General features: G+C 37.7%; 1 protein-coding gene across 1 annotated transcript; it reads left to right on the forward strand.

Annotated features, from left to right (window-relative positions):
• The first annotated feature begins 83 nt into the window (after positions 1–83).
• inab (internexin neuronal intermediate filament protein, alpha b) lies at positions 84–11,064 on the forward strand. The gene is made up of 5 exons (XM_067404603.1): positions 84–206; positions 829–948; positions 8,309–9,459; positions 10,334–10,458; positions 10,663–11,064. Exons 3-5 carry the CDS (start codon positions 8,428–8,430, stop codon positions 10,916–10,918), a joined length of 1,413 nt encoding a protein of 470 aa, XP_067260704.1. The 5' UTR covers positions 84–206; positions 829–948; positions 8,309–8,427; the 3' UTR covers positions 10,919–11,064.
• The last annotated feature ends 341 nt before the right edge of the window (positions 11,065–11,405 follow it).

Genomic DNA, 11,405 nt, shown 5'->3' on the forward strand with positions numbered 1-11,405 from the left:
AAATGTGAAGGCGGTACCGTCAGACTCTTGAAGATGGTTGGTCTACAGTCTGATCATTGTTTACAGGATTTTTAGCATGATTGCTTTACGCCAGTACTTTACAGTAAGGTGTTAACGCAATAGTTTAAATGAGATAACTCATTTTCTTGGTATATGTAGTAAATATAAGGTGTTTTCAGAGGAGGCCACAAAAAGGAGTGCTGGGGGTAAGTGTAAAAGTTAAGAGAAAACCACTTTAAAAAAATAAATAAATAAATATTGCACAAGTAACTGACTAAATAAATCATTTGAAAATAAATACAAAAAAAGATTACATTTATGGATTTAAATAAATAATAATTTAACAGTACTATACTAGGCTACTACTGAGTAGAAAAAAAACACATTCTTATAAAATATTACATAATTAAATATAATTATAAAATATTTAGTTTCTACTAGAAACTAAATAATTCCCAGATAATAGCTAGTCAAGAGAAAAACCGTGTAAAAATAAATAAATAAATAATACATACACATAAGTAAGATTGAACTAACTAAATAAATAATTTTAAAAATACAAAAATGATTACATTTATGGATTTAAATAGCCTAAATATTAATCTAACAGTACTATACTAGGCTACTATTGAGTAGAAAAAAAAAACATTCTTATTTAATTATAAAATGTTACATATAATTAAATATATTTTTTAAAATATTTAGTTTCTACTATAGTAGAAATGAAATAATTCCCAAATAATATTTTACACGTATATAATATTAAGGAGTTAGTTCACCCAAAAATGAAAATTCAGTCATTTATTACTCGCCTTCATGTTGTTCCAGATCTGTAAGACCTTCGTTCATCTTCGGAACACAAATTAAGATCTTTTTGATGAAATCTGAGAGGTTTCTGTCCCTCCATAAAGATCCAATGCAACTAATACCACTCCAAGGTCCAGAAAGGTAGGAAAAAGACATCATTAAAGTACTCCATGTGACCAGGGATGGGCAGTATTTATGATACAGTACATGTATTTCAAACACATATTTCAAATACAAAATAGTATTTTATAATTTGTATTTGATAGGGTTGATGAAAATGGCTTTGTATTCTGTATCAATATACTTTAGTGTTTTGTATTTTTTTGTATTTTTAAAATACTGTAAAATACTTTGTAAAAAGTCTACATGATGACATCATAAAATTGCGGCCTCTGAGACTTGTTGAGATGAGAACAGAAAACTGATCCATATGGAAGAAGGTGGTGAAGGTAAGAAACATGCAGGCTGCCAGCTTTCAATCAATTTTTAGCATAAATTGCTATAATTTTTAATGGTTCATGTTAAGTTTTAGTGTTAGTTTTGGTAGCCTAGTCTAATTAGTTGACCAATTTACATAATGTTCTTGAAAACTATTATAATGAACAGCAGCCCCCTATATTTAGGATTAACAATCAAATGATTAACTACAGTAGTTGCTATGAATACAGGTGCCATCAGTTGTCTTCTTATGAATTACTTGTCTGTCATTGAGTTAGTGTTAGTGTTGCTGATGCAAAGTAGGCCCTTCATTACCCAACACCAAGTAACTAAATTAGGATACAATTATGAGTCATTCGCAAACATTAAACTGTTGGTTACTTTAAAACTAACTTTCATCACAGGGATTTGTGAATATTTGATCAGTTAAAGCCACAATATGTACATTTTTGTATGTTAGAGGTTGCTTATTCAAAACAAATGCGCAGATTGATGACACCTTGATTTAATGGGAGTTAATGGGAGGTGTTGTTTTCACGTCTACAGCTGGTGGAAAAGAATTGGGACGGGGACTCAGGCAGAAGTCATGTTCATTTATGAGATTATTAACGTTACTGTAAGCAAAGCATGGCCGAGTGCTGTGAGAGCATTAACGAGGCCGCTGGAACGGTTGCTAATCGCTGATTGCTAGAGACGAGCACGACACACGTCTCAACAGCAGCTTTGAACTTTAATTATGCCACAGTCACTGCTTCCGCTTCTTCTGGTCATTCGTACTTGGGGTAAAGTAGCACAGTTTATCATGTTAGACATATTTATGTGTTGAAAGTTGTTATAGTGCAACTCTGTGCGTTCACTCAGAGGTTACTATGTTATTGATAGGTGACACACAGACACTGTCCATGTCCTGGTTAAAATTGCTTATTTCTCTGGATTTAAACATTCTTGGAAACATTTGGGATAATGTAAGTACACAAGTCAACAAAATATATAACATTGTTCTAGTGTTTTTTTGATATTTTAATCAAAAAATCCTACATATTGTGCCTTTAACTGGTTGCATATGTCAGATTTATTGATTGACTCGGGCAGAGAAAAGCTGGTGCTATCAAACATTATTTACTTAATCAACTGAGTCAGTGTAATGGTGAAGAAATCGATCAAATAGGCCAGCTGATGGAAGGTTTGCAAAGAAATTTCATGCTACCTTGTAAAAGTATTTTGTAGTATATTTAAAATACAAAAATACAGTAGTTTATTTTGATACATTTTATGGCTGCTGTATTTTGTAGTTTATTTTGATACACTTAAAATTAAGGTATTTGGTATTTTATTTTAAAATACATTTTGATGTATTTTTGGCCGACCCTGCATGTGACTACAGAGGCTTAAACTCAGTTTTATGAAGTGACGTGAGTGCTTTGTTTGCACAAAAAACATAATTTACCACTTTCAATAATAATAATTCAAACTGAAACTATCATTTTCACATTGCAATAATGGGCATTTTTACATGAAAATGTAAAGCAGTCTTTTAAATTTTAGGATGGAGGACCCATGCAACAGGATTATCATATTTTATCTAAAAAGCATCTTCCGCATCTTAAAGACCCAGTGTAACATTAATTATTTTATATTAAATGTTAGCATGAACTATTATGAACTAACAATGAATTTATCATTTTCATTAACTAAGATTAATAAATTGTATTGTTCATTGTTAATGCACTAACACAACTATTCTTAGAAGTAAAAGTGCATGTGATTTCTGAGAATCTTTGTTGAACAATGTTGATATTTAAAATCAACCCAAACAAACGCCTCATTGGGTCGCCCCCAAAATGCACAAACACACAATGCTGTGTGATGTCTCTTTATCATAGCTGAAGTGAAGCAAAATGCTTCGTGAAAAATAAAGCGAATATGACAAACGAACAACAAGGAAGCACAAAACACAGTACACAAGAGTAGGCCTATACAAGCATGGAGTTTGTTGTTAGTTGCCAGCACCAGACAAACAATGACACTCAAAACTGTCCTGTTACTTTAGCTAGCATTATATCAACATCTTTTGTGGTTCTGGGAAACATAGCAAAACCATTGTTACTCACATATGGAGCAGAAAGAACACAACCTCAGCACCTGTTTTCAGGCCTTCCTACTTAGGTCTCTCCAGTGCTGGAAAGATTTTCTAATTTTAAAGTGGGTCCTAAACCTCTTGCCTGATCATAACCCTTCTTTTCCCAGTGATATTCCTTTGACCTTTTTCTTTTTTGTAATGTCTCTCAGCCATCTCTCTTTCTACAGTCTTTCTTGAAGTCTCCCTCTTGCTCTGAAGGACCCATACCTCCACCCCTGAACGCGATTTCAACTGAGGGGGACCCATCAGATCTGATTTGTGCCACCTCAGTTTCAATTTGACCCCCTCCTTTCTTTTTTAGAAAACAAAAAAGTTCTATTTACAAAGGAGTGTGGAATGCAAAAACGTACATTTCAAGGTGGCGATTAACTTAGACTAATAAATACTGCTTGCAGAATTGTTCATTGTTAGTTCCTGTAATCTAATCTTAACTAATGCTAACAAATGTGACATTACTGTAAAGTGTTTGTAAATGCTATTTTAATTATAATAAAGATACTATTATAGTTTTTATTAATTTTAATACTTTTAAAAATATTTTACATTTTTGTTTTTGTGTCATATAAGGTGCGTTTACACCACCTCGTAATTCCTGTAATTACAAGATTCTAGCTTGTAAAAAGCGTTCACGTCCTCTTAGAGCTCGTAATTACAGCCTATACCACCTGACCGCTGTAGATTCATTTAGGCGTTGATAGTGGTGCCATATAAACACATAATTCCCAGTCCAAGGACATGAATAGCTCAGAATATGACTTCACGTGTTGTCATCTCAAGATTCCGGTAAATACGAGGTGGCGTGAATGCAGCAATGTTCCCCATGTCTTGACTTTAGTTGTGTTTCCTGTGCTAGTGCCATGTTTGTAGTTCATTGTAGTTTTTCATGTTGATTAGTCTCCCTTGTTACAGTAGCCCCTCACTGACAGCAGAACATGAGATCCAAGGGGCGGAGATGGGTAGGTTTAGCGATATATAAAGTGGGAGGAGTTGGATCTGGATCCAGGGGGTGGAGATGGGTAGGTTTAGGGATTTGTAAAGTGGGAGGAGTTGGATCAGGGTCCAGTCTCGGCCCCTAGATCTCGTGTTCTGCAGTGAGGACCATTTCATTTGTTAAGCTTGTTTCCCCCTGTGTATATATAGCCCTTGTGTTTCTCTTGTAATTGGTCAGTCGATGTTTGGGGTTTCGTGTGCTTGGACGTTCCTGTGTTTGGTATTCCTTGTGTTTTCCCTGTTTCGAACTTGTTTCAGTTTCTTTATTAAACATACTCTACTGCACTTAGATCCTCACATTTGCCTGCTCACTCCTAATGTGACAGATCAACTGACAAACTAATGGGTCATGCAGGAATACGTCTTCTCCTCCTCCACCAGGGCCAGTATTCCCTCTAGGACTATATTCGCAAGTTTTAGGACCTTGCATACCACACTCACTTCCCGGAGCATAACTTGATTTCTTTCTTTTGCTCTGGAATTAAAGGTGAATTTAATTTAAAATTGAATTTTTAGGAAATTGAATTTACCTTGGCATAGTTAAATAACAGGAGTTCAGTACATGGAAAAGACATACAGTGAGTATCAAACACCATCGTTTCATCCTTCTTATGTAAATCTCATTTGTTTAAAAGACCTCCAAAGAACAGGCGAATCTCAACATAACACACTGTTACGTAACAGTCGGGACCATTAATATGTACGCCCCAATATTTGCATATGCCAGCCCATGTTCAAGGCATTACACAAGGGCAGCCAGTATTAACGTCTGGATCTGTGCAGAGCTGAATCAACAGACTAGGTAAGCAAGCAAGAACAATAGCGAAAAATGGCAGATGGAGCGATAATAACTGACATGATCCATGATAACATGTTATTTTCATTATTAAACACTGGCAGTCTGTATAATTCATAAACACAACTTCATTCTTTATAAATCTCTCCAACAGTGTGTATTGTTAGCCCATTAGCCACAGAGCACCATCAAACTCATTCAGAATCAAATGTAAGCATCCAAATAAATACAATACTCACATAATCCGATGTATGCATGCATGACGAACACTTTGTAAAGATCCATTTTGATGGTTATGTTAGCTGTGTGAACTTTGTTTATACAATGATAGAGTTTAGAGCTCGGGAGGGGGCGGAGAGCGCAAGCAATTAAAGGGGCAGCAGCCTGAATCGGCACATTTCTAATTATGCCCCAAAACAGGCAGTTAAAAATATTAATAAAAAAAAAATCTATGGGGTATTTTGAGCTGAAACTTCACAGACACATTCAGGGGACACCTTAGACTTATATTACATTGTAAAAAAAACGTTTGATGCCACCTTTAATGAACCACTAAAAAAACACAACTCTTTAAGTTGTCCTCGAGGATCACTTTTTGAGTTTTTGGACTATGGCCTTCATTTGAGTCCCCCTTCACTGTGGGCGAAATGGAGGAGGACCTGTCGCCGAAATGTTTTTCTTTTTTGAGTCCGCTCCAGGGTCGGCTCCAGCCCCTGAGTCTGCACCAGCCCCAGAACTCAACCCAGAAAATACAGTGCAGATCATCATGACTATGGCTGTTTTGTGTGTGGTCATGGAGGCTGTCCCAGAGCAGCCTGTTCTCTCAGATGCAGCCATGGAGGCCATCCCAGCGTTGCCTGTCTATTCTGACGCAATCATGGATGTCGTCCTTGAACTGGTTGCCTGCCCTGACTTGACCACAGAGGTCGCCCCTGAACTTCCTGCCAGCTGTGGTGGTCTTCTGCTCTGCCATGGAGATCTTTGTGGGGTTCCATGGGGTTCTTCAGTCCCATTTTCCCTACTGTGGTGGTCATCTGCTCTGCTGTGGTGGACTTCAGCATCTCAGCCCTGGCCACCTGCGCTGGCGAAATGGGAAACATTAAGGATCCTTTAGGTTTGTTTATTTATTTGTATTTTACTTTATTTCAGATCATGTTTATTTTATTTCAACAAAGGAATGTAATAAAAACTCGATCCCCTCCCCACACTTTCCAGTATCTCTAACGATCAGTTTAAGGTGTTTCCAAGAGGTTCATCTTTTCATTTCTGCCTGCTGCTGCAATGTCTCTTCCTCTGATCATAAAACATTCACAGAATGCCACAGTTTGCCATCTGCCCTGTCCATTATATATATATATATATATATATATATATATATATATTATTATCCTCACACAGCACCTGACAGATGTTTTCCCACACGGTCTCCTGTGTATTGTATATGATGACATTGTATGTTTATCATGGTGGCACTCTCAAATCCCTTAGTGAGTTGCTAGAGGTACACATCCAGACTGAAAGTGCATTGGCTGAAATGTCTGTATGTATTTTAATTATTTTATTTGCTTTTTTCTTACTGTTGTTTGTTTGTTTTGTTTGTTTTTATCTGTCCTGTCTTGTGTGGCTTTTGGACATGAGTCTGGCAAAATAAAATTGAATTGAATTATACTGTGATGTCGCTGGCTGTTCATTGTTGTTGTTGTTAGGCAACTTCCCTTCAGGGATCAATAAAGGAGGCCCTACATCTAACTATCTATCTATGTATCTAATTAATAGCACTGTATAATGTTTAGCTGACTATTTTATCCAAAGACAATTATATAGTGATAACCCCATGGAGCAGCCAGGGTTATCACTATATAATTAGTGTCTTGGTGGTTAATTGAGTTAACTTTCTTATCATCTTTAACTTAAATAACCTAAAATGTATCTCATATGGTGTTATTTAATACATTTTATTTTATTGTAGAGCCCTATGCCCCATCATACTCTTACTGTGGATACTGTTCATTTGTTCATGTGGTGCGTTTTTTACGCAAAAAAAAAAAAAAAAATCACAAATAGCATCTGAATATGAAAGCAAAATAGGCCTAAGACATGCAAGTTTGTTCGTTTGCCTTCAATCTGTTGAGATCTCGAAGCAGCCAACAGATGGCAGCAGAGTATAGGCCTAACTGCTATGAGGTGGCTTTGTAGCCCTAGCTTACGCTTACAGTCGTGTCGAGTTTAACATATTATTATGGCTGTATTACATTCACAAACTATAGACAGGTTAAATCTGTGACAGGCTATCCGTGATTTATTGGAGGAACTAGGTTCCTCACATAGCCTATCAACCAATAAATCACAGTCACATGTGTAGAAGATAGAAGTTCCTGTTGCATTAATATTTTTATAAATTAATTGAATTTTTTTAACATAATTGCACTGTACAAATGTTAATAATTTTGTTAAATTAATTTAAAAATAAAAATTCCACAGTAAAAAATAAATAAATAAAAAATAGGCTACAATATTAGCTAAGCTTACCTACAAATTTATAGAGAAAGATCAATGGCCATTCAAAAATAATGGTTTTCATAGGAAATAAAACATTGTTTTATACTTCAACTATATAGGCTAGAGATGGGATTCGCAGAAGTCTCTGGACTAACCATGGCAGTAGGATAGGAGAAGTTGAACTCAATGAACTCGTCATCATTAGACGTATTTGAGCTTCCATACAAACAGATTTTACATACAGTTCTTAACAGCTGTTCGTAATTTTTTTTCTATTTTTTTTTTACTTGATAAATAATAATAATAATAATAATAAAGTTAGTGCTCTGATTTACCACAATGATGTGACATATGGTGTGTGTTCTTGACATGTGTCTTATTTTTAGAGATGGGGTGGCAGTATGTATTTTTCACAGATGTGTCGTGATGGTGTGTGAGTAAATAAACGATCAAATGTTTTGCTGACATCAGCACTGCGCCAAAACGGACAGTTCCATCCGCTCGCTGCTGCCGAACTGAGTTTCAGTGAAGGACTGAGCGGAACACGGGGGGAAAAAAGCACTCTTTGCACCTTTAAAAGTCAAAAATAACGTATAAATCAGCTAATTTGTCGTATTTCTTCGGGGTGTGTCCATCAGAAACATCTGCAGTGAGGAAGGTTGAATGCAAAGAGCAGCACGGGTAAATTATTGATTGGGACGGTCCTGCTATAAAAGGAGACGCCGCCTGGGTTCTGCTCTTGTCTTCAAACGCCAAGATGAGCTACGGATCCGACATCTACTCTGCTTCTTCCTACCGGAAGATCTTCGGGGACTCCACCCGCTTCTCAGCCTCTCCATCCCGGCTGGGCAGCTCCCGGAGCGGTTTTAAATCCCAGTCCGTGACCCGCACCAACATCCCAAGCTCCTACAAGCGCTCCACCCGATCTGCCTTTCCATCTTTGTCTCTGGAAAGCTTCGACTTCACCCAGAGCACAGCAGTTAATAATGAGTTCAAAATCATCCGTACCAACGAGAAGGAGCAGATGCAAGGGCTCAATGACCGTTTCGCGATGTTCATTGAGAAAGTTCGCAATTTGGAGCAGCACAACAAAGTGTTGGAAGCCGAACTCGTGACCCTGCGCCAGCGCCAGACAGAACCGTCCCGTTTGGCTGAACTCTACCAGCAGGAGATCCGGGAACTGCGCTCCCAACTCGAGGAACTCAACGCGGAGAAGAATCAGATAATGTTCGAGCGCGACAACATTGAGGATGAGTTTCAGAAACTCCAGGAGAAGTTCGAGGAGGAGATGAGAATGCGCGAGGAAGCTGAGCAAACGCTAAGAGCTTTCAAGAAGGACGTGGACAACGCCACCATGGTGCGCCTAGACCTGGAGAAAAAGGTCGAATCCCTTCTGGATGAGATCAACTTCACGAGAAAGTTGCACGAGGAGGAGGTGGCTGAACTCATGAGCATGATCCAGGCTGCCCAGGTGTCCGTTGAGATGGAAGTGGCTAAACCCGACCTTACCTCAGCTCTCAAGGAGATTCGCGGTCAGTACGAGGTGATTGCGAGTAAGAACTTGCAGTCCGCTGAAGAGTGGTACAAGTCCAAGTTCGCCGATCTCAGCGATCAGGCCAACAAGAGCCAGGAGGTCATTCGCGCCAGTAGGGAAGAGCTCAACGAGTTCAGGAGGCAGCTGCAGTCCAAGACCATTGAAATCGAGAGTTTAAAGGGAACCAACGAATCCTTGGAAAGGCAGCTTCATGAGATGGAGGAAAGGAACAACGCTGAGATCATGGGTTACCAGGTTGGTTTCCTCAGTTTTGATTAGACGGTAAAGAGTTTTACTTTTTTTTTTTAATAATTAAAATAGTACCGAGGATATTGGCGTTTTCTTAAAACAACAAAAACAAATAACCACACAAATATTTTTGTTAAAATTAAAATATTAGCATTTGAAACGTGTGCTTCTGTTAACCAAACAGCAGACAAAAGATCCTTGTGAAATGGGCGTGACCAGCAACTGACTGTTAATGTTACTGCTCTGTCCATGGTGCTAAAATAACTTCAGTTACTTACCAGACAAAGCTAAATAAACAGTCTGCATTAAATATTTATTTATAAGGTTCTCCAAACCTTTTAATATAACAGTTATCATAAAATAATGATAACAAAGTGCCATTAAATAATGAATGTAAGTGCTTAAGAACATGACAAAATATAAAAACTTTTCCACAAGCATCAAATCTGCATGTAGGTAAAAGTAGCCTGTAAAATCTTTCTTTCTTTCTTTCTTTCTTTCTTTCTTTCTTTCTTTCTTTCTTTCTTTCTTTCTTTCTTTCTTTCTTTCTTTCTTTCTTTCTTTCTTTCTTTCTTTCAAATTGAAGGTTCCGCAAAGATCCTTTGAAATTCATGGAAACTTTCCATTGCACAAAACATTCAAAAGGACAAAGGATTCTTTAGATTATTAAAATACTCTTCACATTTTTTTTTCTTTTTTTTTTTAAGTTTTTTTTTTTTCAAGAGATGTTCACTGAAAGGTTCTTTGAGGAACTCAAAATTTGTTCTTCAATGGAATCACTGCGAAACCTCTTTTTTAATGTGTAAATATCATCAAATCAAAATCAAATGAAGTTTAAGTGCAGAATTTTTTTGTAACATTATCATGTAACATCACCTAGGATACAATTGGGCAGCTGGAGAATGAGCTGAGGACCACTAAGAACGAGATGGCCCGTCACCTTAGGGAGTATCAAGACTTGCTGAATGTCAAGATGGCGCTTGACATAGAAATTGCTGCTTACAGGTAAAAACAACGTTTGCTATTGACATGTGTAATGCTAGTCAAATGTCCATTCAACATTCCTAAAATGTGAGAATTACCCTTATGCAATCTGTGATGTGATTTTCATACAGAAATGTATTGCACTGTCTGTCATCCCACCTTTTCCACCACACCCTGCCTCACCACCTTCTCTTTGTTCACCTTCTCCTTTATTGTCCATCTCAGGAAATTGTTGGAAGGGGAGGAGACACGTATTAGCACTGGGATCAACTACCCCACCCCTAGCTCGATGTCCAGCTACAGCTACCAGTCCCGTATGTACAGCAGCTCTAGCGTGAGTGGAAAGAAAGAAAGCAAGGATGATGATGACAAACATCAGCAGAGCAGCAAATCCGTCAAAGGCTCCTCCCAGTCTGACGACTCCAAGAAGGGTGACAAGATCGACTCTGGAGACGTGAATCCCACCAACCAGAAAAACTAAATGTCTCAGCCCTCTTACTTTCACCCTCTCCTCCCTCTGCCTTCTCCATTACTCTCTTTCCTTTTCCCAATTAAATTCCCTTCCACAAAGGGGGTCTCAGAGAGGAATTTAATGTATTTCAACTTATTCTCCACTAATTAACCTCCCACTCAGTCACAGGGCAGCAGTCCTTCTGTAGCAAACCACTTACTACTCAAGACACCCGAGGTGTCACATTGATCGATGCATATATTTCCAGAGTCATGTCGCCCGTTAACTGCACTATAATAAGCTTCTCTTGGCACATTCGTTAAGGTAATGTTTAAGTGTTTAGCTTTGGTGAAGGTAGTTTTTCCAAAAGCCAGCACAAAACTTGACTTGCAATAATGTTTCCTGTCTTATAAAGTAAGCTGAATGCAATGACAAAGCAATTATTGTTGCCAGCCTTTGTAACGTCTGCATCTGTTTCTTGACTCCAGTTAACCTTTATGGCATGCTCATACATTCC

Source organism: Chanodichthys erythropterus, chromosome 12 (genome assembly GCF_024489055.1).
Source record: "Chanodichthys erythropterus isolate Z2021 chromosome 12, ASM2448905v1, whole genome shotgun sequence".
Lineage (NCBI taxonomy): Eukaryota > Metazoa > Chordata > Actinopteri > Cypriniformes > Xenocyprididae > Chanodichthys > Chanodichthys erythropterus.

What these genes read in the sequence shown, in the direction of transcription:
- inab (XM_067404603.1), top strand. Translation starts at nt 8,428, where the DNA reads ATGAGCTACGGATCCGACATCTACTCTGCTTCTTCCTACCGGAAGATC. An exon ending in CTGAGATCATGGGTTACCAG is followed by an intron (nt 9,460 to 10,333) that starts GTTGGTTTCCTC and finishes AACATCACCTAG; the next exon opens with GATACAATTGGGCAGCTGGA. An exon ending in ATAGAAATTGCTGCTTACAG is followed by an intron (nt 10,459 to 10,662) that starts GTAAAAACAACG and finishes TGTCCATCTCAG; the next exon opens with GAAATTGTTGGAAGGGGAGG.